General features: G+C 49.6%; 1 protein-coding gene across 2 annotated transcripts in view; it reads right to left on the reverse strand.

Moving 5' to 3' along the window:
• Positions 1 to 11,437, reverse strand: part of E2f2 (E2F transcription factor 2) — a 30,409-nt gene extending 18,972 nt beyond the window's left edge. The window contains exon 1 of one of the 2 annotated variants that reach the window (XM_042688484.1): positions 11,433 to 11,437. Coding sequence is in view for 1 of the 2 variants with exons in the window: in XM_042688482.1 (XP_042544416.1) it covers positions 6,265 to 6,516 (252 nt within the window). In the remaining variant the exon portion in view is untranslated. Of the gene's footprint in view, positions 1 to 6,264; positions 6,536 to 11,432 lie in introns of those variants that run through there. The other variant, XM_042688482.1, reaches the window with a different exon arrangement.
• Between the last annotated feature and the right edge of the window lie 11,187 nt (positions 11,438 to 22,624).

Genomic DNA, 22,624 nt, shown 5'->3' on the forward strand with positions numbered 1-22,624 from the left:
ACACAGGGGGGGAATGGGCGTGACCTAAACCACCTCTGGCTGGGGATTGGCCCCTCCCTAGGAGCAGCTGGCCCAGCCATCACGGTCCCACAGCTGGCTCATATCAGGGTGGGGCCCAGCATCCGCCCAGACCCACAGAACTTCCTGGCTTGGTGCCACACCCCAGGGAGGTACCCACAGAGAAGCACAAACATCCCCACCCCAAGGTATGAGCTTCAGCCAGGGCCTCCTTTCTTGCCTGCTGAGGGGCAGACAATGAGTTCTTCCTTCCTCAATGTCTTCACTACAAGCAGCTGAGGCCTAGTTGCCCCTCCCCATTCCTGCCAAGCTTGGGAAACACCTGCTGGAGAAATCAAACCACAGACCCATCTGTTCCTCTCCACCCAGTCACCACCACCAAGTAGTGCCCCCCTCCCTCCCCATGCAGCCAGTTGCCCTTCCTATAGGGAAAGGGCCTCTTTTAGGGCTGGGGAGGGCAGAACTGGGGCACTGGGCACAAGGCTGTTGAATCCTCCAGCACCTTTGAGAGCTCACCATGTGACCTGGAGACAAGCTCCATAGCAAGGAGTCTCAGTTTTCTGCTCTGTAAAGTGGGCCAGAAAACCCTGACATCCAGGGCTATGGTGAGGACTCAAAAGTAAGTTCTGGAAAGTTCTTCAGCCTATGGCTCAGTATACAGTAGGGACTCAGGAAATGCACAGTCCCTTCCCTGAATCTGATCTCAACATCTTCCTGGACACACCCCCTGGGGGCCAATGAGCCCATTTCCTTCCTCCTCTGTCCCCAGTACCCCACACACCACCACCACTGCCCTGAGTGAAAAGCCAATTTTAACACTTGATGGTGAGGTCATGCTCCACAGGGCTGAGACTTAACTGCTGCTGAGCACAGCTGGGCTGACAGGTGGAGGAGGCTGACAGCCCTTATAGGTGTCAGACCCCTCCCCCACTCCTTCCTCCTCCAGGAAGTCTTCCTGGACTCAGTTGAGGACCTTTGCTTCTAGGGTAGTGTTCCTCTTCTCTGTTCCTAAAACTTCCCAGTTTATTCTTCTTGAAGTCTCTACTTAATATTCCTTATCTACCTCTCCCAAAGTGAAATCCTAGATTCCAAGGGTCTGACCCTACCCTGTCAGAAAGCCTCCGTGTGCTCTGGGCCCAGCCATTCTCTCACCAGTCCTCTCCAGAAGCACCAAGGCCTGTCAGTCATGGCCACGGCTGTCCACCCCAGGATTCTTCCCTTCCCACATTTCCCAGTTAGGCTGAGGTCCACTTCCCCCTGCCCCCAACTCACTATCCTTGAGAGGCAAGTAGGAGAAAAGGACCTTGACCAGAAACCCATGTGGGGCCTATCGCACGTTCCTACTTCCTGCAACGTCAAGAAGAGCAATCTCTCTTGGCAGCCAAGAGGACTCACCCACGATGGTTTGCATCCAAGGTCACACATAAAAGGGAGAGCCAGCGTCTAAACCCTGGTCTGAACTCCAAAGCTCCATCCCACATAATCCCCCAGAATTTGCTAGAATGTGGGCCAAGGCCTGGCTATGCCACACGGACCCTCATCACTTCACACGCGCTCTTCTTCTCCCTCCCCCTATCTTGTACTACCAGGGTCCCCAAACAGAAAGTGTCACCCACCAAGGTGACACTTTCCTAGGCTCTGCCCAGAAAAGTCAACATGTAACTTGGCTGAGCCTGCAAAATGGAGGTGACAAAGGACAAGCCCCAGGAGAGGCTGTGCCCAGGCCTTGGAGTCAGACCAGCCTGGTTCAAAGCTAGGCTTCCTTCTCCTTCCCAGTACCCCCTCCAGGGTACTGGGGCTTGAACTCAGGGCCTGGCACTGTCCCTTAGCTTTTTCATCAATGCTGGCATTCTAGCACTTGCAGATCTTTGCTGGTTAGAGATTAAAGTGTAATGGATTTTCCTATCCAGGCTGGCTTTGAACCAGGATCCTCAGATCTCAGCCTCCTGGGTTGCCAGGATTATAGATGTGAGCCACCAGTGTCCAGCAGTCTCCCCCTTCTTAGCTGGATGAGCTGGGCATTCAGACCATCATGAGCACCTATAGAGTTGGGCTGATGATCAGTTCCATCTCTGTTGAGGGCTCTGCCCTGGCCAGTACTGGGACAGAGGATGTCAACAAGGACAGAGTTCAAAGGTGAACTGAAAAGCAACAGCAGGAGTGAGAAAAACCAAGAACTACTACTAAGCCCAGAGGCCTGCGTGGCTCTAACCTGAGTCCTCCTAGGAAGCCCCTTTCACCTGGCTAGGACTGAAGTCCTTTATCCTTGGGAGAAGTGTACTCTCCTTTCCTAGGCACCATCTCCTTATGGGCACAAGTTGAAGAAACTAGCCAGAGAAGGGGAAGTGGTTTTGCCTAAGGTCATTCAAAGAATGCAGCCAGGTCTCTACAGGGCCTTAGGTCCAACAACAGTAGGGTGAAGCACTTGTAAGGCGCCTCCCGGCGGCCCTCAGCTTACAGCTGAACATTGTAGCAGCTGCATAGTCCCAGCCTCCAGCCCTCTCCAAGGTCCTTCCAAGCCTGTATTTCCTCTCTAACCTGCCTGACAGAGTTGCAAAAAAACATTTATTTTCAGCCGGAGTACACCTATACCTGTAGTCCCAGGCACTCATGAGGCTAAAAAGGTGAATCACTTGAGCTCAGAAGTTTAAGGCCAGCCTAGACAACATAGCCAGACTTAGGAGGGTGAGATCTGAGGATGACTGTTCAAAACCAATCTAAGCAGAAAAGTCCAGGAGACTTTTTTTTTTTTGGTCAGTCATGGAGCTTAAACTTGGGGCCTGGGCGCTGTCCCTGAACTTTTTCACTCAAGACTAGTGCTCTACCACTTTGAGACACGGTGCCACTTCCAGCTTTCTGGAGATAGCAGTGTTACAGACTTTCCTTCCCTGACTGGCTTCAAACTATCCTTAGATCACAGCTTCCTGAGTAGCTAGGATTACAGGCATAAACCAGCCCCCAAGACTCTTGACTCTTATCTCCAATTTAACCAGCAAAACCCTAAACGTGGCTCAAGTGCTAAAGTACTAGCCTTAAGGGAAAAAAGCCAAGAAAAAGTACAAGGCTGAGTTCACGCCCCAGTAATGATGTGCGTGTGCATGGGCACATGCAAACGTGCACGCACGCGCGCGCGCACACACACACACCATTGTCCCCACTGTCCTGCAGGACTACATGCCTGGACAGAGGAAGGACTCCCCAGAGGAGTCAGTCCCTGAGGGAGGCAGCAAGAACACTGGATAGACAAGGAGGGGGCCTAGTTCTCTACTGAGTTGCCTTCCCTTTAAAAGACAGCACCCCACTAAATCCTGCTCACCCGGCACTTTGCAGCCTGACCACACCCAGGGTTGGGTCTGGAGCTGCTCCAGGTCACACCCTGGTAAATTGAGTAAGCAGGGGCAGCCCTGCCCAAGAGGCTGAGCCTCAGCAGCTGAGGACCAGCAGGAGGTAGGGAGGTTCTAGACCTGGCAGGCCTTTAAGGGGTCTAGTCCAGGAGACTCTTCCACTTCTTGGCTGTGTATTGAGCAAATGACTTCACTTGTCTTCTCAGTTTGATGAAGTTTCTTTACTTCATCTGTCAGGTGCCTCATACCAGGCTTCTTGACCCAAAATAACAAGAGTGGAGGGTGCCAGGCAGCACTTGGCATAGGAGAGGCACTTGGTAAAGGACAGCCATTCTTGCTAAGATCACTGGGCGCCCCCTCCCTTCCCCAGAAACAGAGTATAGACAGATGCACTCAGCTTCCTCTGGGAGGGTTCAAAACACTTCAAAGCCACAGCTGTTACTGAAACTTTGAGGCTGGAAAGCAGCTGGCCAGAGGAGAGCTAAGCACTGCACCCAGCCCTTTCCTGAGGGAGGGCTCCTACCTCCTGGGTTGGGCAGTACTGGGAATGGTCAAGCCTGAAGAGAGGTGCCTTGTAGATCTGGTCACTATCTCCCATCTCCCTGAATGACCTTGGACAGATCACATCCCCAATCTCACTGTTTCCCAATTACATCCACTTCACAGGCTACAAAAGATTCAGGCTATCAAATACTGAACATGCTGGCTGCCAGGGGTTCACGCCTGTAGTCCTAGCTATTCAGGAAGTTGAGATCTGAGAACTAAGGTTCAAAGCCAGCCCAGGCAGGAAAGTCCCTGAGTCAATAAACCACCAATAAAAGACAGAAGTGAAGCTGTGGCTCAAGTGGTAAATTGTTAACCTTGAGCAAAAGAGCTCAGAGGCAGCATCCAGACCCTGAGTTCATGCTCCAGTACCAATACATACATACAAAACAGTTATAAAAATAAAATACTGAACACAAGATGAAAGCTGAGCAGAGCACCAGTGCCTCACACTTGTAATCCTAGCTACTCAGAGGCTGAGATATGAGGATTGCAGGTCAAAGCCAGTCCGGGCAGCAAAGTCCCCTTAAGACTCTTATTTCCAATTAACTACTCAAAAACCAGTAGTGGCGCTGTGGCTCAAAGTGGTAGAGTGCTCGCCTTGAGCAAAAGAGCTCACAAATAGTACCCAGGCCCTGAGTACAAGCCCCACAACCTACCAAAAAAAAAGAGAGAGAGAGAGAGAGAGAGAGAGAGAGAGAGAGAGATGAAAGTGGGCCTCAGTCACTTGAACTATAAAATGGGCACAGTAATCACTTGCTTCCTGCCCTTCCAGTTGGAAAATGTACAGAAAAGGCACCAGTGGCCCACACTTACAATCCTAGCTACACAAAGGGCTGAAATCTGAGGATCACAGTTTGAAGACAGTCCTGGCAGGAAAGTCTGGGAGATTATTATCTATAATTAACCAAGAGCTGGGAAGGTAGCTCAGTGGTAGAGCGCTTGCCTTGCATGCACGAGGCCCTGGGTTTGATTCCTCAGCACCACATAAGCAGAAAAAAAAAGCCGGAAGTGGCGCTGTGGCTCAAGTGGGAGAGTGCTAGCCTTGAGCTGAAGAGCTGAAGGACAGGGCCCAGGCCCAGAGTTCAGGCCCACGACTGGACCCCCCCCCAAAAAAAAAAAAAAAATTAACCACCAAACAGCTGAAAGTAGCGCTGTGGCTCAAATGATAGACCGTAAGCTTTGAGCAGAAAAAGCTAAGGGCCATCATCTAGGCCCTGAGTTCAAGCCCTAGTATCAGCACAAAAAAGGAGGGAGGGAGCTCCAGAGGGTAAAACAAAGACAGATGCCAATGGCAGGAACTGGGGCTGTCCTTGCAGCAAGATGGCTAGGATTGGTGCCCGCTGACTGGCACAGGTCTGAGCAGATGCCTCTAGGACTGGGGGAGAGAGGGAGGATAGATAACCCTTCATCCAAACTTACGCATCACCCCCACAACTAAGCATACTTACAACATCCCCATCTCCCCTCCCTGGGGCCTCCTTCCAAAACCTACCACCTGGAGTTGGGAATAAACTGAGATGAGCTAGCCCAAACACAGCTATCATAGGCAGGCATACATTTTCAAGAAAGGGAAACTGAGGTCCAGATGTGTCCAAACACACAAGGTGCATTTGGGCAGTTTACAACAGAAAACCAAGCTCCCCAACATCTACCTCAAGTCCCCCAGGGCTTTCCCACTCCACTCCCCCCCCCCCAGGTAGTTTCTATTCACAAGGGCCACCATACTCTGGCCCTCCCTGACTACAGGCCTGGGGCTGGAGTGAACAGCTTACAGGAATAGAAACCCCAAGAGAACAGCCTGCATTTGAGTCTGCTACAGGCCATGTGGAGGAAAGACAGGGTTTGGCAGAGGACTTGGGGCAGACACCTGGGAAGGAGTGGCTATATGGCCAATCTGGAGTCGGTCTAGGCCAGATTGGACTCAAGAGAAACCCAGGACCTATTCCCTGGTCTTCAAGTCCCCAAAATGTCCCCAGGTTAAGTCTTGTGCCAGGCCCATAGCAGGTGCTGGTTTCCTGCCCAAACAATGAAAGAAGAATGAATGGTGGCAGTGTTGAACTCTGAGGGACAATGGGGTCAGGCCTCGGGACTCCCCGTCCAGTGCTCATTCTACTCCACTACCGCGAGTGATTTCATTGCACTCTAAGTTTTAAAATAAATAGGTCTTCTACTCAGATATTCTGGGCAATGAATTGTTCTGGAAACTGAAGGCTCATCCTCCTCAGCAAAATTCAACCTGCTTACCCTGGGTCTCGGGGTGCCCTTCCTGCCCGCCTCCCCCTCCCTCCCCCCCACACACACACAGACGCGTGCGGGGACCAAGCAAAACACAAAGCGGCAGGGGTCCCAGCGTTACCGGCAGCCGGCCAGCAGGCACGCAGCGCACCACTTGGCCCTCGGGTCGGTGGGGGGTGGCGTCGAGACAGCTGCTGGGGGCCACGACAAGAGGCGCCGTCTGCGGGTACAGCGAGGCGTAGTAGGTGGTGGTGGCCGGGCAGAGCTGGGGGCTGCTGAGGCCGGGCGACCACAGCTCCGGGGGGCTCAAGGCGGTCATCCCCTCGGGGAGCTGCAAGGCGGCGGGAGCCAGAGGTCGGGGTCCGCGCAGCATGCTGACCGCGGCGCCCCCCACCCGGCGGGGCCTGGCGCCCCCCGCGGGCACCCGTGGGCTCGGGAGCCTGCTGCGGCTCACACGGCCCGCGGCATGGCGCGGAGGCCGGGGGTGGGGTGTGCGGGGGAAGCCGCCAATGGACACCCGCGGGGCTCGGCCCGACCCTCCCCTCCTGGCCCGAAGCCGAGCGCAGCGGCGCTGAGCGATCGCCCGGCGCCGCTGGCACTGCCGCGGGCTGTGCCGCCCCGGGGGCCCGGGCGCCGGGGGTCGCGGGGACCCCCTGCGTAGGGAGGGGTCCCGGGAGCCTGCGCGGGGACGCGGCGCGCTGGGGCAGGGGAGGGGGTCCCAACTGCCCTGACTGGCTCTCGGCTCGCTCTCTCCGGCCTCGGAGCCTCTCCCCGCCTCCCTCTCTCTCTGGCTCTCTCAGTCTCTCAGTCTCTCTCAGTCTCTCTCAGTCTCTCTCTATCTCTCTCTCTCTCTCTCTCTCTCTTTTTTTTTTTTTTAGCGCCAAACTACGTGCCGCGAAATTCGGATCTCCCGCGGAAAATGCCGCGCTTTGATTGGCTGACGTAACACGTAAGGCCCCGCCCCTCCGCCCCCGCCCCCGGAAAAGAGTCCTCTCCAGAATTGCACTTGCTACCCCGGCGCCTCCGCTTAAAGGGGCCGTAACACCTGCTGTCCCTACCGACCGTCCCCAGACGATTGCAGCCCAAGAAATGACACCGAGGGGGGTTCTGGGACACAGTGCTGAGACGCTTAGAGCTGCGTACAGCACGCTGAGAAATGAGCCGGAGTTCCAGGGAGATGGGGGGCGGCGGGCGGGGGGGCGAGGGGCGAGGGGGGGTGGAACCAATCTTTTGTGGGGAGCAGTCTAGATCCTTCAGTGTATTTCCCAGGCCACAGACTTAGCTGGATTATATGTACATTTATATCTCTCCTCCCCACCACCCATTAGATGAAAGCCAGGAACCTGTCCCTTTGTTTAGCATAACTCAGAGTAGGAAAAACATTTATTGGGTTCCTACAGCGTGCCAAGTACCAGGGCAGATTATGGCCTGTGTTGTTTTGTTTAATTCACTCTAACGACCATGAAAGGTGGGAAGATGATCCCGTGGTAAAGTTGGAGCCTCAGAGGCAGAATAACTTGCCCAAGGTCAAAGAGAGATTTACTGATTTGAAAACTGGCAATCAAATCTAGCACAGTCCAGCTTTGGAGCCCCTGTTCCTTTCAGAAAAATGTTCAGATCTCTCTTGAGCCTTTGGCAGGCCCAGCAGGTGTCAGGGTCCACAATGCTGAGTTTCTGCCAGTCCCAAGGCTCAGTTAAATCCGTAAACATCTCCAGGTTTCTCTGAGACAATCCTTTGAACACTAGAGCCTCCCTCCCTGATTCAAAAGCCTTCCCTGCAGTGAGTCCACTTGCATTCCTGGTCTGTCTAGTTCAGACATGCTCAGAGAGGTGACCTTTGGTTGTGAGTAGCAGAACTACCAGCAGTGGCTGGTCTCTGTCAATTCCTACTAGTGCCCTGTGATTTTTTTTTTTTTTCCTGTACTAAGAGGGCTGACATTCAAAGCCCTAAAGTCGGTCTTAAATTTGAGGCTCATCAGATCACTGAGGATGAGCTCACCAGCATTCCTGGACTCAAACCCAGACCCTGCCCCTTTACTAGCTGTGTGACCCCAGGCAAGTTGGTTTTTTGTTTGTTTTTTAATTCTCTGAGCCTTGGTTTTCTCATCCCTAATAACACTTATCTCTTGAGTTGGTGGGGAAATCTCAAAGATAATGAGCATAAAGCATTCTGCCCCAAACCTGGTTCATCAGGAGCTTCCAGAATTGGCAGCTGTTGCTACAAGTCCAACCTTATCTCCAGGACACAGACCCCTTTTCTCTGAGTCTGCATATCTCACTGGTCCTTTGAGATCTGGCTTAAACTCACCTCCTCCTAGAAGCCTTCTTTGCCTGCTTCTCCTCTCTTGGTCAGAGTGCCTCTTGCCTTCTTTGAAGTAGCTCCTTCCAAGGTCCAAGATCTCTCTGCCCCTCAGCATTTGGGATCTGGTTAGGCATAATCAATAAAAAAAAAAATATCAAAGACTAGCAGAAGTTAATGAGATCTGAAATCAGGAAGTCAGGCAGGCTCAGAAAGTCTTAGTTAAATTTCTAAACTTAACAATTTTGTTTTGGTCAGTTGTGGGACTTGAACTTTGGGCCTGGTCACTGTCCTTGAGATCTTCAGCTGAAAGCAAGCTCTCTACCACTTTGAGCCACAGCGCCACTTCCGGTTTTCTGGTGGTTAATTGGAGATAAGAGTCTCATGGACTTTCTTGCCTGGGCTGGCTTTGAACCTCAATCCTCAGATCTCAGCCTCCTGAGTAGCTAGGATTACAAGTGTGAGCCACCAATGCCCAGCTAGCTTAGCAAATTTGAACTCAATGCTCTGCCTTCCTTTTTTTTTTCTTCTTCTTTTGCTAGTACCAGGACTTGAACTCAGGGCCTTGTGCTCTTTCCATAGCTGGCACTTTACCACTGGGCCTATGCCTCCTGTCTGACTTTTTGCTGATTAGTTGGAGATGGATTCTCATGGACTTTTTTTTTTTTTTTAAACTCTGGGCCTGGGCGCTGTCCCTCAGCTCTTCAGCTCAAGGCTACCACTTGAGCCACAGCACCAGTTCTGGTTTTCTGGTGGTTAATTGGAGATGTCTCACAGACTCTACTGCCTGGGCTGACTTTGAACTGCAATCCTCAGATTTCAGCCTCCTAAGTAGTTAGGATGACAGAAATGAGCCCCTGTCTGGCACCTGGTTTGTCCATTTTTCTTTTCTCTGTGATCCTCAGATCTGCTTCCTGGCTTTGTACACCTTTCTTAAGTTCACTTTCTCCAGATGTCCATTACAGATAGAGCTATCTCTCAGCCTATTTCTCGGGACTTAGGAGACATTATTACCATGGCAACAATGATGATATTTGCTAGTCTTTGTTGAGAATCTATGGTGTGCCAGACTGTGAGCATCTCCTCTGACCCCCACAACACACTGTCATTATCCCCATTTTACAGATGAGGGAATCTGGAAGGAATTGTGGCAGAGCAGGTTTGGAGAAGAAGCAGGGCCCCAGGGCCAGGGAGGGAAATGGGGGTGGCAGGGTGGGGCTGGGAGGAAAGAAGGGAGCCAGTGGAAGGGGGCTGAGAGCCAGCTCTCTGTGGTTCAGTTTCGGGCAGCTGGGGCTGACTTTGGAGTTTCACTGCCTGGGAACCTATGAATTCCTATAAGAGGTGTGGGCCCAAATCTGAAGCCTGTCTCCCTGGGCCTGGTTCCTTACCCCATCCATTTCTTGCCTGATCTTAGGACCTTTCTGATCTTCAGTTTCCTATCCTTTAAATGAAGATGGTAGAAATGAGTCATTGTGGAGACTCAGGAAGGAGGCCAGGCACATAGTACCACTTCATGTAATACCCAGCTATTTACATGCCTTCTATTTATTTATCTTGGTGCTTGGGATGGGTCCCAGGACTTTGCACCTGCTGGGCAAGCCCTCCAGCCCTGTGCCACTACATGCATTAATCTGTTGAAACCTCCCAACTACTACCAGTATAATTTGAATAGATAAGGAATTGAAGGCAGAGACATGTACCTTTACTTGACCAAAGGCTGGTGAAAGATGAAATCAGGAGCTGGAAGCAGATCTCTGATGCCAAAGACATTGAGATCATTTGGACAAAGAAGCCTTGGGGAAGAAGGAATGTTCTGCCAGTAAACCAGGGGTTCCAGGGCTCCAGATCGCATTGGAAGCAGAAAGACGGCACCCAGAACTGGACAAGTTAGGGACACTGAAGACTGTTTTCCACATGAAGAAACAGTGGCATGGGAAGTTAACCCATCAGAGTTCACAGAGCTGATTAGCCATGAAGCCCCAACTATAGCCTGGGCTAAAGAGTTCATCTGTGGCTAATAGCCTAGTGATAGAGCACTTGCCTAGCATGTGCAAGGCCCTGGATTTGAACCCAGCTTCATAAAAGGAAGGAAGGAAAGAAAACATGGCCATTTCAGGGAACTACTACTAATGAAAAGAACTTTTTTTTTTTTTTTGCCTGTCCTGGAGCTTGAAATCTGGGCCTGGGCACTGTCCCTGAGCTAGCACTCTACCACTTGAGCCACAGCTCCACTTCTGGCTTTTTGTGGTTAATTGGAGATAAGAGTCTCGTGGACTTTTTTGCCCATGCTTGCTTCAAATCATGATCCTCAGATCTCAGTCTTGGTAGTAGCTAAGATCACAGGTGTGAGGCACCAGAGCCAGCTTGATAATAACATTTTTTTTTTCCTGGGTCCGGTCGTGGGGCCTGAACTCTGGGCCTGGGCGCTGTCCCTCAGCTCTTCAGCTCAAGGGTAGTGCTCTACCACTTGAGCCACCACACCACTTCTGGCTTTTTTTCTTTTTGCTAATGTGGTGTTGGGGAATGGAACCAGGGCCTCATGCATGCAAGGCAAGGGCTCTACCACTGAGCCACCTTCCCAGCCCAGATAATAACATTTTTTATTGGGAAATTAACTTGCTATAATATGGGGCTTATGGATTTTCCAACAGTGACTAGTGCACAGTACATTTTATGTAAATCCATGTTAAATACTTTAAATCCCAAGTCCTAACACTTCTTAAGTTGCTGCTTTTCAAAGTGAGCTGCCAGGTATCCGTGGCTCACGCCTGTAATCCTAGCTACTCAAGAGGCTGAGATCTGAGGAGAGCAGTTCAAAGCCAGCCAGGGCACCAGAAAACTGGAAGTGATGTTGTGGCTCGAGTGGTAGAGGGCTTGCCTTGAATTGAAGAGCCGAGGGACAGCGCCCAGGCCCAGAGTTCAGGCTCCAGGACCGGACCCCCCCCCCAAAAAAAAAAATAAAAAGTATCTGAGCTATTTGGTTCCTGCACCTGAGAAACAGGGGTCATTTGTTAAGTTTCATAGGTTATTGTGAGATGGGATATGAACATAATGTGTGTGTGAATATTAAGAAAGCCAAAGTGGTGCTGTGGCTCAAGTGGTAGAGCACTCCTCTTGAGCTGAAGAGCTCAGGATACAGCACCCAGGCCTAGAGTTCAAGCCCCACAACTGACCAAAAAAAAAAAAAAAAAAAAATTAAAAGTCAGCCAGCCAGGGGCTGGGAATGTGGCTTATAGTAGAGTGCTTGTGTAGCATGCATGAAGCCCTGGGTTCTATTCCTCAGTACCACATAAACAGAAAAAGCCAGAAGTGGCGCCATGGCTCAAGTGATTGAGTGCTAGCCTTGAGAAAAAGCAGCTCAGGGACAGTGCCCAGGCCCTGAGGTCAAGCCTTAGGACTGGAAAAGAAAGAAAGAAAGCCAGTGGCTCACACCTGTAATCCTAACTACTCAGGAAGCTGAGATCTGAGGATAATAGTTCAAAGCCAGCCTGGGCAGGAAAATCTGTGAGACTTTTTTTTCTTGGGGGAAGGGGGGTCGGTCGTGGGCCTTGAACTCTGGGCCTGAGCGAGGACCCTCAGCTCTTCAGCTCAAGGCTAGTGCTCTTCCACTTGAGCTACAGCGCCACTTCTGGTTTCTTGGTGGTTTATTGGAGATAAGAGTTTCATAGACTTTCCTGCCCGGGCTGGCCTTGAACTGGCGCCCTGACTGTGAGACTTTTTATCTCCAATTAACTACCAAAAAAGCCAGAAGTTGAGCTGTGACTCAAGTAGTAGAGTGCTAGCCTTGAGCAAAAAAAGCTCAGAAAGCCGGGCGCCAGTGGCTTATGCCTGTAACCCTAGCTATTCAGGAGGCTGAAATCTGAGGATCGCAGTTCAAAGCCAGCCCAGGCAGGAAACTCCATGAGACTCTTATCTCCAATGAACTAGAAAACCAGAAGTGGCTCTGTGGCTCAAGTGATAGAGTGCTCTCCTTGAGCTGAAGAGCTGAAGGCTAGTGCCCAAGCCCAGAGTTCAAGCCCCTCGACTGACAAAAAAAAAAAAAAAAAAGCTCAGAGACAGTGCCCAGGTCCTGAGTTCAAGCCCCAGGACTAGCATAAAATACAACAACAACATGAGTTTGAAGGCATGGCTGAGTTGGTAGAGTGCTAGCCAGGTACTGAGTTCAAGTCCCAGTCTCAGAACTAAAAAGAAAGGAAAAAGAAAAAGAAAGAAAGCCAATGCTTATATGGACAGTCTTCCAGGAGAAATACACAGACGCCAAGAAGAGCATGATCATGAGAAGACATTTAACATCATTAGGAGATGATGAAACCACAACAAACTCCCCCTTCCCACTTTCTGGCCAACAGGAGATGAACAGTAGCCAGAGGAAACAGTGCTGGCCAGGATGCAGAGGAACTAAAACCCCATCCATCACTGGTGGGAATGTATATTGTTATTTCTGCTTTGGAGAGCAGTTTGGCAGTTTCTCAAGTTGCTAATAGAGATATCTTAGGAGCCATCAACTTCACTCCTATGTATAGACTGAAGAGAACTGAGATCATACATCCACACAAAGCTATGCACACAAATGTTTATAGCAAATTTTTTTTTTTTTTTTGGTTGGTAATGGGTCTTTAACTCTGGGCCTGGGCACTGTCCTTGGGCTCTTCAGCTCAAGGCGAGCACTCTACCACTTGACCCACAGCGCCTTTTCTGGTTTTCTAGTGATTAATTGGAGATAAGAGTCTCAGGATTTTCCTGCCCAGGATGGCTTTGAACCATGATCCTCAGACCTTATCCTCATGAGTAACTAGGATTATAGGTGTGAGCTACTGGTGCCAGGCTTATAGCAGAATTATTCACCATAACCAAGGTGTAGACATAACCCAAATGCTCATCAACTAATGAATGGATAAACAAAAAGAAGTATTTCCATGTGATGGAATATCATTCAGCAATAAAAAAAGAAAAGGGGCCGGGCACGCTGGTGGCTCACGCCTGTAATCCTAGCTACTCAGGAGGCTGAGATCTGAGGATCGCGGTTCAAAGCCAGCCCGGGCAGGAGAGACCGTGAGACTCCTATCTCCAATAAACCACCGGAAAACCGGAAGTGGTGCTGTAGCTCAAGTGGTAGAGCGCTCGCCTTGAGCTGAAGAGCTGAGGGACAGCGCCCAGGCCCAGAGTTCAGGCCCCATGACCGACAAAAAAAAAAAAAAAAGAAAAGGGTTAGCATATGGGACAACACAGATGACTCTTGAAAACATTACAAACCTTGAAAAAGTGGAAGAAATTAGATATAAAAGACCATATATATAGCCAGGTGCTGGTGGTTCATACCTGTAATCCTAGCTACTCAGGGGGCTGAGATCTGAGGATCACAGTTCAAAGCCAGATTGGGCAGGAATGTCCATGAGACATTATTTTTTTTTCTAGTCCTGGGCTTGAACTCTGGGCTTGGGCACTGTCCCCGAGCTCCTTTTTGCTCAAAGCTAGAACTATGCCACTTGAGCCACAGCACCACTTACAGCTTTTTCTGTGATTAATCAGAAATAAGAGTCTCTGCCTGGGCTGGCTTTGAACTGCAATCTTCAGATCTCAACCTCCTGAGTAGCTAGGATTACAGGTGCCCAGCCAATCAGGGAGAGTCTTATCTCTAATTAACCACAAGAAAACCAGAAGTGGTTCTGTGGCTCAAAGTGGTAGAGTGCTGGCCTTGAGTGAAAAAGCTTAGTGATAGCACCCAGGTTCTGAGTTCAAGCCCCACAGCCAACCAAAAGGGGGGGGGGAGGGCATACACATGTGTCTTCCAGTCTAAGCAGGCATACAGGGACAGAAGTAGACTCTTGCTTGCCAGGACTCAGTCAGTGTCATTTTACAGATGAGGAAGGTGAGCTTCAAAGAAACTAAATGCCCCCCCCGCCTTCCGTGCCTTCCTATCTATGTGACACTGGGCTGAGCGTCTGAATGTTGGTTTCCCCAAGTATAAAATGAGGGTATGCTGACGACCTGATGGTGTTAATGCTCGACCTGATGGTGTTAATGCTCAGGCCTGGCCCATGGTAAACTCAGTATGCTCCTTAACTCCCTTTCCTTGCTTGATAGGGATGGGGACTTATCTGGCCCTCAAGTCAGAGGCCTGAGACTTCACATCACAGGCACATCACAGGACTGATATGCCGGCTGGGAAGGTGGCTCAGTGGTAGAGTGTTGCCTCACATACATGAGGCTGGATTTGATTCCTCAGCACCACATAAGCAGAAAAAGCCAGAAGTGGTGCTGTGGCTCAAGTGGTAGAGCACTAGCCTTGAACTGAAGAGCGCAGGGACAGCGCCCAGGCCTAGAGTTCAGGCCCCACAATTGACAAAAAAAAAAAGGACTGACATGCATGCTTCTTACAGACTTCATGTGGGTTGTCCAGGGCCATCTGTCTGCATTGGTAAGTTCCTATAGCCTTTGAATGATCTTATAAATATCCAAAGGGTTCTTTGAAGGGGGAAAAAAAAAAAAAAAGTTTCCCACTGCTGAAAAGTGAAGTCTGCCATCTAGAGGTCGACTGTGACAGCTGCCAAAGCCACTGTGGCAGACTAACTTCTCTTATCAGATAGGTAATTGGGGGCTTGGAGAAGACCCAGGCTGGGTCTGGAAGAGGATGCAGCCTCTTCCAGATGTTTCCAGACTCTAGAGATGGTTTTCACAGGCATTGCGTACTGAGAAGGTGGACCCACACAAAAGGTCTATGAGGCCCAAGTCTCACTAGAGGCATGCAGAGCAATCTGTGGATAAAGAAATTAATAAAGAATAAATAAATTTGTATTTATTTCCTCCTGTCCCTAAGGTGTGCCTCTAAAGCTCATACCTGACTGTGTCCATCTAATAGTTCACACAGTTCCTTCCCAAGAACATCTCTTCTCACTGTCAGAGTATCTGTGATTCTTCATGAGGAAGAAAACAAACTGAATGGGGGTCCTGGAAGTCCAAAAAGGCAATTATAGAGGCCGGAATTATCATGTCCCTCCTCTCCAAATCCAGAGAGAAGGAAGCATACTTCTCAATTTCTAGCCTGCCCCTAACTTGTGTTCTTTTTACATAAAAAATGAAAATCACTGAGTATCTGAAATCTAAAATATTTTTTTTCTTTTTCTTTTTTTCTTTTTGATGCTGGAGATCAAACACAAGGCCTCACCTATGCAGGGCGAGTACTCTATCACTGCACAATAACATCAGCAAAACACAAAAGTTTTAGAGGACTGACATAATACCACAGGTAGAAAAATCCACACGTGACCTCATGTGATGGGTCCTGGTCAAAACCCAGGCGTGAGGTGGGGTGAGATGGGGGTGTAGCTCAACTGTAGGACACTTGACAAGGGCAAGGCCCTGGGTTTGTTGTTAAGCAAGCAACTTCCTGAAAGTATTGTATGAAATTACCATCAGATGCTATGTATAAGGTATGTATGGAACATGAATGTGTTTTGTGTCCCACCACCAAGATATCTCATGATGTATATTAAGATATGCCTGTATCTGAAATCCAAGACAGTCAGACATGATGTTGCACACTTGTAATCCCAGTGCTAGGGAAACTGAGGGCAAAAAGAGCTGGAATTTGAGGCCAACCTGGGCTATACAGTGAGTATGAGGCCAATCTGACCTCTAGTAAATTCTGTGCAGAGAGAGAGAGAGAGAAAGGGCGGGGGGGGGGGGGGGGGAAGCTGAGAAGGTGGTTCAGTGATAGAATGCTTGCCTTGCATGTATGAGGCCCTGGGTTTGATTCCTCAGCACCACATACACAGAAAAATCTGGAAGTAGTGCTGTGGCTCAAGTGGTAGAGCACTTGAGCTGAGGAGCTGAGGGACAGAGCCCAGGCCCAGAGTTCAAGCCCCATGACCGACAGAGTGGGGAAGGAGAGTGAGAGGGAGGGGAGGGAAGAAGGAGAAGAAATAGGAAGAGAAGGAAGGGAAGGAGGGGTGTAGGAGTGGGGAGCCCAATGTTAAAAAATCCAAATAGTGGGGCTGGGAAGGTGGCTCAGTGGTAGAGCGCTTGCCTTGCATGCATGAGGCCCTGGGTTCGATTCCTCAGCACCACATAAGCAGAAAAAGCCGGAAGTGGCACTGTGGTGCTAGCCTTCAGCTGAAGAGCTGAGGGACAGCACCCAGGCCCTGAGTTCAGGCCACATGACCAGAAAAAAAAAAAAAATCCAAATGGTATCTGGTATCAAGCATTTTGGATACAGGATACTCTACCTTTAGCAGAGCAAGTGCATATACACCCCAGATCCACTTTAGTTATCCCAACAGCCCTGTGAAGATGCCCCCCCCCTTTTTTTTTTCCAGTTCTGAAGCTTGAACTCAGGGCCTGGGCACTGTCCCTGAGCTTCTTTTTGTTTTTTTATTTTGGTCAGTCATGAAGCTTGAACTCTGGGCTTGGGCACTGTCCCTGCGCTCTTCAGCTCAAGGCGAGCCTCTACTACTTGAGCCACAGCCACTTCGGTTTTCAAGTGGTTTACTGGAGATAAGAGTCTCATGGACTTTCCTGCCGGGGTTGGCTTTGAATCACAATCCTTAGATCTCAGCCTTCTGAGTAGGTAGGATTATAAGCATGAGCCACCAGTGCTCAGCTTTCCTGAGCTTCTTTTCCTCAAGGCTAGCACTCAACCACTTGAGCCACATTCCCAGCCACATGCCCCATTTCATAGAGGAAGAAACTGAGGCCCATGAGTGGTAGAGCGCTAGCCTTGAGCTGAAGAGCACAGGGACAGCACCCAGGCCCAGAGTTCAGGCCCCAACAACAATAACAAAAAAAAAGTCAGCGTACAATAGCGACACACACACACATTCAGTCAGCATTATTCATAATAGCCTCATGACCAAATCAGTCTAGGTGCTCATCCATCCACTCATGAACAGACAAAGGAAATATGGTGTGTGTATACCCTCTAGAGTATTATTCAGCCATAAAGAAGAATGAAATGATGTCATTTACAGGAATATGGATAGAACTGGAAGCCATCAGGATAAATGAAATAAACCAGTCTCAGGGAAACATTTTTTCTCTCATATATGGAAGCTAGATCTACAGAAAATAAATGGAGGATGATTTGGGGACGGGAACTTTCAAGAAAAGAGAGGGGAAGGGGAGAATATGACTGGAGAGTGTTGTGGGTATGTGTGAAAAGGTCATAAGCCCATTTGAAAAAATGAGAGACAAAAGAAGTGGGAGAGAGGAGGGCGGTGATAGAGAGTAATGGAAGGGACAACTATGACCAAATATATGCACACATGGAAACATCACAATGAAACCCTTGACGTCGTGTGGTCAATATATGATAATAAACCAAGTAGGAGGAAAAAAAGATTTTTTTTTCCCTCCAAAACCATAGCTGACAATTGCAGCAACTGGCCACCAGAGGGGAGTCGCATGCTGAGCCTAAGCCCAACCTAAGAGCCTGCTTGGCTGCCCTTCCAAGAACTCTGCAGAGCCCTTTGTTTGCCCTTGTGCCCAGCCCTGGGATCAAGGACATTTCTCACCAGTGTGGAACCTCAAGGAGCCTACTCACAGTGCTTAACCCTTGAACCTTCCCAAGCCCCTTTACCAACATCAGTTCCGCAATAGGGAGGGTGTGGGGTGCATGTTGAGGGGACCCAGCTGTGTCCCATTTGGTGGCATTAGTTGGGGGGGGGTGGCAATTATCAGCAATTCCTCTCCTGCAGGAGGCTGGGTTCCTGGAGCTGCCACAGCTGCAGGATGGGGAGGAGGGAGGCAGAGAGGGCTTTGGAATTGTCTCCCCAGCAGTTTCCATGGTTACAGATTGATGCAGGCAGCCCACTAGGCTGGATCCTTTATCTGTATTGTCTCCTGGGGAGACAATGGGCATTGGGGGAAGGGGAGAGGACTTTATGAAGATCACTGCTGCAATAGGAGCTTTGTGCGTCCTTCCCTGTGAACCCCCTGACCCCAACTGCTGGGGCTGACAGAGTTGGGCACCAGGGTCAGCCTTGGTAACTGTTCCTCCTTGCTCCAGGTGGGTACCACATTGCCACTACAAGAAATCCTTAAAGGCTGGGAAGGTGGCTCAATGGTAGAGTGCTTGCCTTGCATGCATGAGGCCCTGGATTCGATTCCTCAGCACCACATAAGCAGAAAAAAAAAAGCCAGAAGTGGGGCTGTGGCTCAAGTGGTAGAGCGCTAGCCTTTTGCTGAACAGCTCAGGGACAGCGCCCAGGCCTAGAATTCAGGCACCATGACTGACCAAAAAGAAAGAAAGAAAAAAAAATCCCTGAGGGGACTGGGAAGGTGGCTCAGTGGTAGAGCGCTTGCCTTGCATGCATGAGGCTCTGAGTTCGATTCCTCAGCACCACATAAGCAGAAAAAGCCAGAAGTGGCACTGTAACTCAAGTGGTAGAGTACTAGCCTTGAGCTGAAGAGCTGAGGGCCAGTGCCCAGGCCCAGAGTTCAGACCCCACAACAGGAAAAAAAAAAAAAAAAGAAAGAAAGGAAAGAAAAAGATCCCTGAGGCCACTGGAGAAAGCCTGAGGCTCCCTAACAGCAAAGCTGCAGCGGCCTCCCTTCCTCCCACCCACCCCACCCCTGCCCACTCTAAGGAGTATGCACTGGGAACAGGCCAGCCTTGACCCATTCATGAATCTGTCCCTCACTGCCCTGTGATGGGCAAATTATTGTAACTACCTCAGCCTCCAGTTTCCTCACCTAGCAAAGTGGAGAAAATACTCATAAAGTTGCTGTGGGGAGGCTCAGTCCTAACGCCTAGTGGGAGAAGGTGTTCTGAGAGCACATGAGCTCAAGAGGATTTCTGTCATGTCTTGCTTGAGATGCAGGACTGGCTCTGCTTCCCTGTTCCTTCTGCTCCCTGGGCCTCAGCTGCCCTACCCATGACTTGGGGCCTTAAAAAGGTTTATGAAAAGCCGGATGCCAGTGGCTCATACTTGAATTCCTAGCTCCTCAGGAGGCTGAGATCTAAGGACCACGGTTCAAAACCAGCCTAGGCAAGGAAAATCTGCGAGACTCTTCAATTAACCACCAGAAAACTGGAAGTGGCACCGTGGCTCAAGTGGTAGAGTGTTCACCTTGAGCTGAAGAGCTGAGGGGCAGCCATACAGGCCCAGAGTTCAAGACCCATGACTGACCAAAAAAGAAAAGAAAAGAAAAGTTAATGAAGGATGAAATGTGGCAATAGCAAAACCAGTGACTCGAAGCCCTGTCTGCTAGGGCTTACACTGAGTTAGAGGATGTAATGGGTAATCTCAGGAGCATGTTGTATTTGTGTAGGTCCAATCTTCCATGTTATGGAAATTAAAGGAAGGTTTTTGAAGGAGGAAGAATGTTAGTGGGCCCTGGAGGGACCCAGAATCAGGCCATTATTCTAGAAAGATCTACCCTGCTGTGCCAAGTAGAAACAAATCCACAACAGTGAAAAGACTCAGATTTCTGTCACCCATGTTAAAATCTTGTCTGGTCACTGCCTTCTTCAAGGGCCTAACTCTTGGCTTTTGTGGTCAAGATTGGTGCTCTACCACTTGAGCCACACATCCACTTTCAGCCTTTGGCTGGAATTGGAGATAAGTCTCCCGGATTTTTCTGCCTGAGCTGAACGTTCTGAGTAGCTAGGACTACTACTAGGCATGAGCCATCCTTTCTGTTCCATTTGAGAGAAAAGGAAACTAAGGCTCTATGACCTAAAATGACTTTCCCAGACATTGTAATATGAAGAAAAAAAGAAAGAAAGTGACTTTGGTGGAAAACACATTTTTTGGGGGGTGGGGGTGGGGTGTCAGTCATGGGGCTTGAACTCTGGGTGGGCCTGGGTGCTATCCCTGAGCTCTGCAGCTCAAGGCAAGCACTCTACCACTTGAGCCACAGAGCCACTTACGGTTTTCTGGAGATTAATTAGAGATGAGTCTCATGGACTTTCCTGCCAGGGCTAGCTTTGAACCATGATCCTCAGATCTCAGCCTCCTGAGTAGCTATGATTACAGGAGTGAGACACAGGCACCTGGCTTAATAGGGGGAAACACTGTATTCTCTTAACACATATTAAGGAAGATATATTGAGGAAGATCTCTGGGTCATATGGTCAACTTAGCTTAAGCTAACAAAACAAGCCCGGTGCTGGTGGTGACTAATGCCTGTTATCCTAGCTACTCAGAAGGCTGAGATCTGAAGAACACAGTTCAAAGCCAGCCCAGGCAGGAAAGTCCATAAGACTTCCTCCCCCCCCCCCCCCCCCCCCACCCGCTGTCATGGGGCTTGAACTCTGGGCCTGGGCACTATCCCTCAGCTCTTCAGCTCAAGGCAAGCGCTCTACTGCTTGAGCCACAGCGCCACTTCTGGTTTTCTAGTGGTTTATTGTGCCCAGGCTGGCTTTGAACTGTGATCCTCAGATCTCAGCCTCCTGAGTAGCTAGGATTACAGACCTGAGCCACTGGTGCCCAGCTTCCATGAGACTTTTTTTTTTTTTTTAATCCAATTAACCACCAGAGGGGCTGGGAAGGTGGCTCAGTGGTAGAGCGCTTGCCTGGCATGCCTGAAGCCCTGGGTTCGATTCCTCAGCACCACATAAGCAAAAAGAAAAGGCCAGAAGTGGTGCTGTGGCTCAAGTGGTAGAGCGCTAGCCTTGAGCTGAAGAGCTGAGGGACAGCACCCAGGCCCAGAGTTTAGGCCCCACGACTGGACCAAAAACAAAAACAAAAACAAAAAAACAATTAACCACCAGAAAACCAGAAATGGAGCGTGGCTCTAAGTCATAGAGTGCTAGTTTTGAGCAAAAGAGTTCAGGGACTGCACCTTGGTCCTGAGTTCAAGCCTCACAACTGACCCCTCCCCACACCCACACAAAAAAAGGCAATAAGATGTATTAATTATGTAAATCACATAGACCTAGCCCTACTCTGTGTGTGTGTGTATTTGTAACAGAAGGAGAGAGAGATTATTTACTTATTTTCACTAGTACTGGACCTCCCGTTTGCTCAGCTTGCTTGCCCATGGTTGGTAACAAACCACTTAAGTCATGCCTCCAGCTTGGCTTTTTGTTGGATATTTGGGAATGGAGTATGAAGGACTTTTTTTTCTGTCTAGATGGGCTTTGAGCTGCAATCCTCTGGATCTCAGCCTCCTGAGTAGCCGGGATTATAGGCATGAACTACCAGCACCATGACGATTTTTACTGAGTGAGAAAATGAACTTCTAAGAACTCTCACTAATAGAGAAACAACTCAGTACCAAGTACTTTCTATGTGTCTCTAAACTTCCCAAGAGCCCTAAAGGTGAAAATGGTATTCCCCCTTTCCTAAATAAGAAAGCAGTGTCAGCATGTCAAGCTATGTGCCCAAGGTGGCATAGTCAGGGAGGGACAGTGCCAGGAGGGCCAGTCAAAGCTGGACCTCTAATCGTCAGACTAAGAACTGGGGACCAAGACCATCTTCTAGGCCAGTTCTGCTAAAGAATGGTGGCAGCTGATGCAGAGTAGAGGCTGCCATCCTCCTTCTTTGCTCCATGGAGCATGGGAAGTGGGGTGGAGAGCAGGCAGGTGCTCTTCCTGTTCCAGCCCATTTAGAAGACTCTGTGTGTGTGCATGCGCATGCCCAGGGGCCTGTGTGTTCCTGCAGGCACACGTGTGGCTGTGTGAAGCTGGCCCACTGCCGAGGCTATAAAGCCATGAGATAAAAATCTGTACATCTTCCTGAAGTGTCAATTTTGCCCAAAATAAAAATAAAAAGGAGACCTCATGATTTTACATGAAGACACAGATGTCCATAGAATGCATGAGAAAATAAAATTCTCCTGTTATGCAAGGTGATGAGTGGCAATTAGTTTTGGAGAGTTCTTATGTGCCACGCACTAAGCTAACAGTTCTCTGTGTTAACTAGTCCCATAACTATCTGGGAGATACTCTATTTTTTCCATTTTCTTTTCCTGTATCCACATTTACATGTTTCTTTTACAAGTCTAGGAAACAGAAGAGTGTGGACACGGGCATTTCAATACCCAAATATTAGAACATCTGAATCACCCCTTACTTGTTCAGTTGGGAGTTTACAGGCTTGCACCCCAGGGTGACAACAAGGAGGCAGGTATGAGTTGCCAGCTGTGAGCAGCTTCCATGTGCCAGACACTCTATCTCTGTCATCTTATTACTGACCAGGAAGATGGAGACTCAGAGAGGAGCTGGTTGTCCATCCAAGAA

The sequence above is a fragment of the Dipodomys spectabilis genome, unplaced genomic scaffold (genome assembly GCF_019054845.1).
Source record: "Dipodomys spectabilis isolate Male_0828 unplaced genomic scaffold, ASM1905484v1 ptg000118l, whole genome shotgun sequence".
NCBI classification, from domain to species: domain Eukaryota; kingdom Metazoa; phylum Chordata; class Mammalia; order Rodentia; family Heteromyidae; genus Dipodomys; species Dipodomys spectabilis.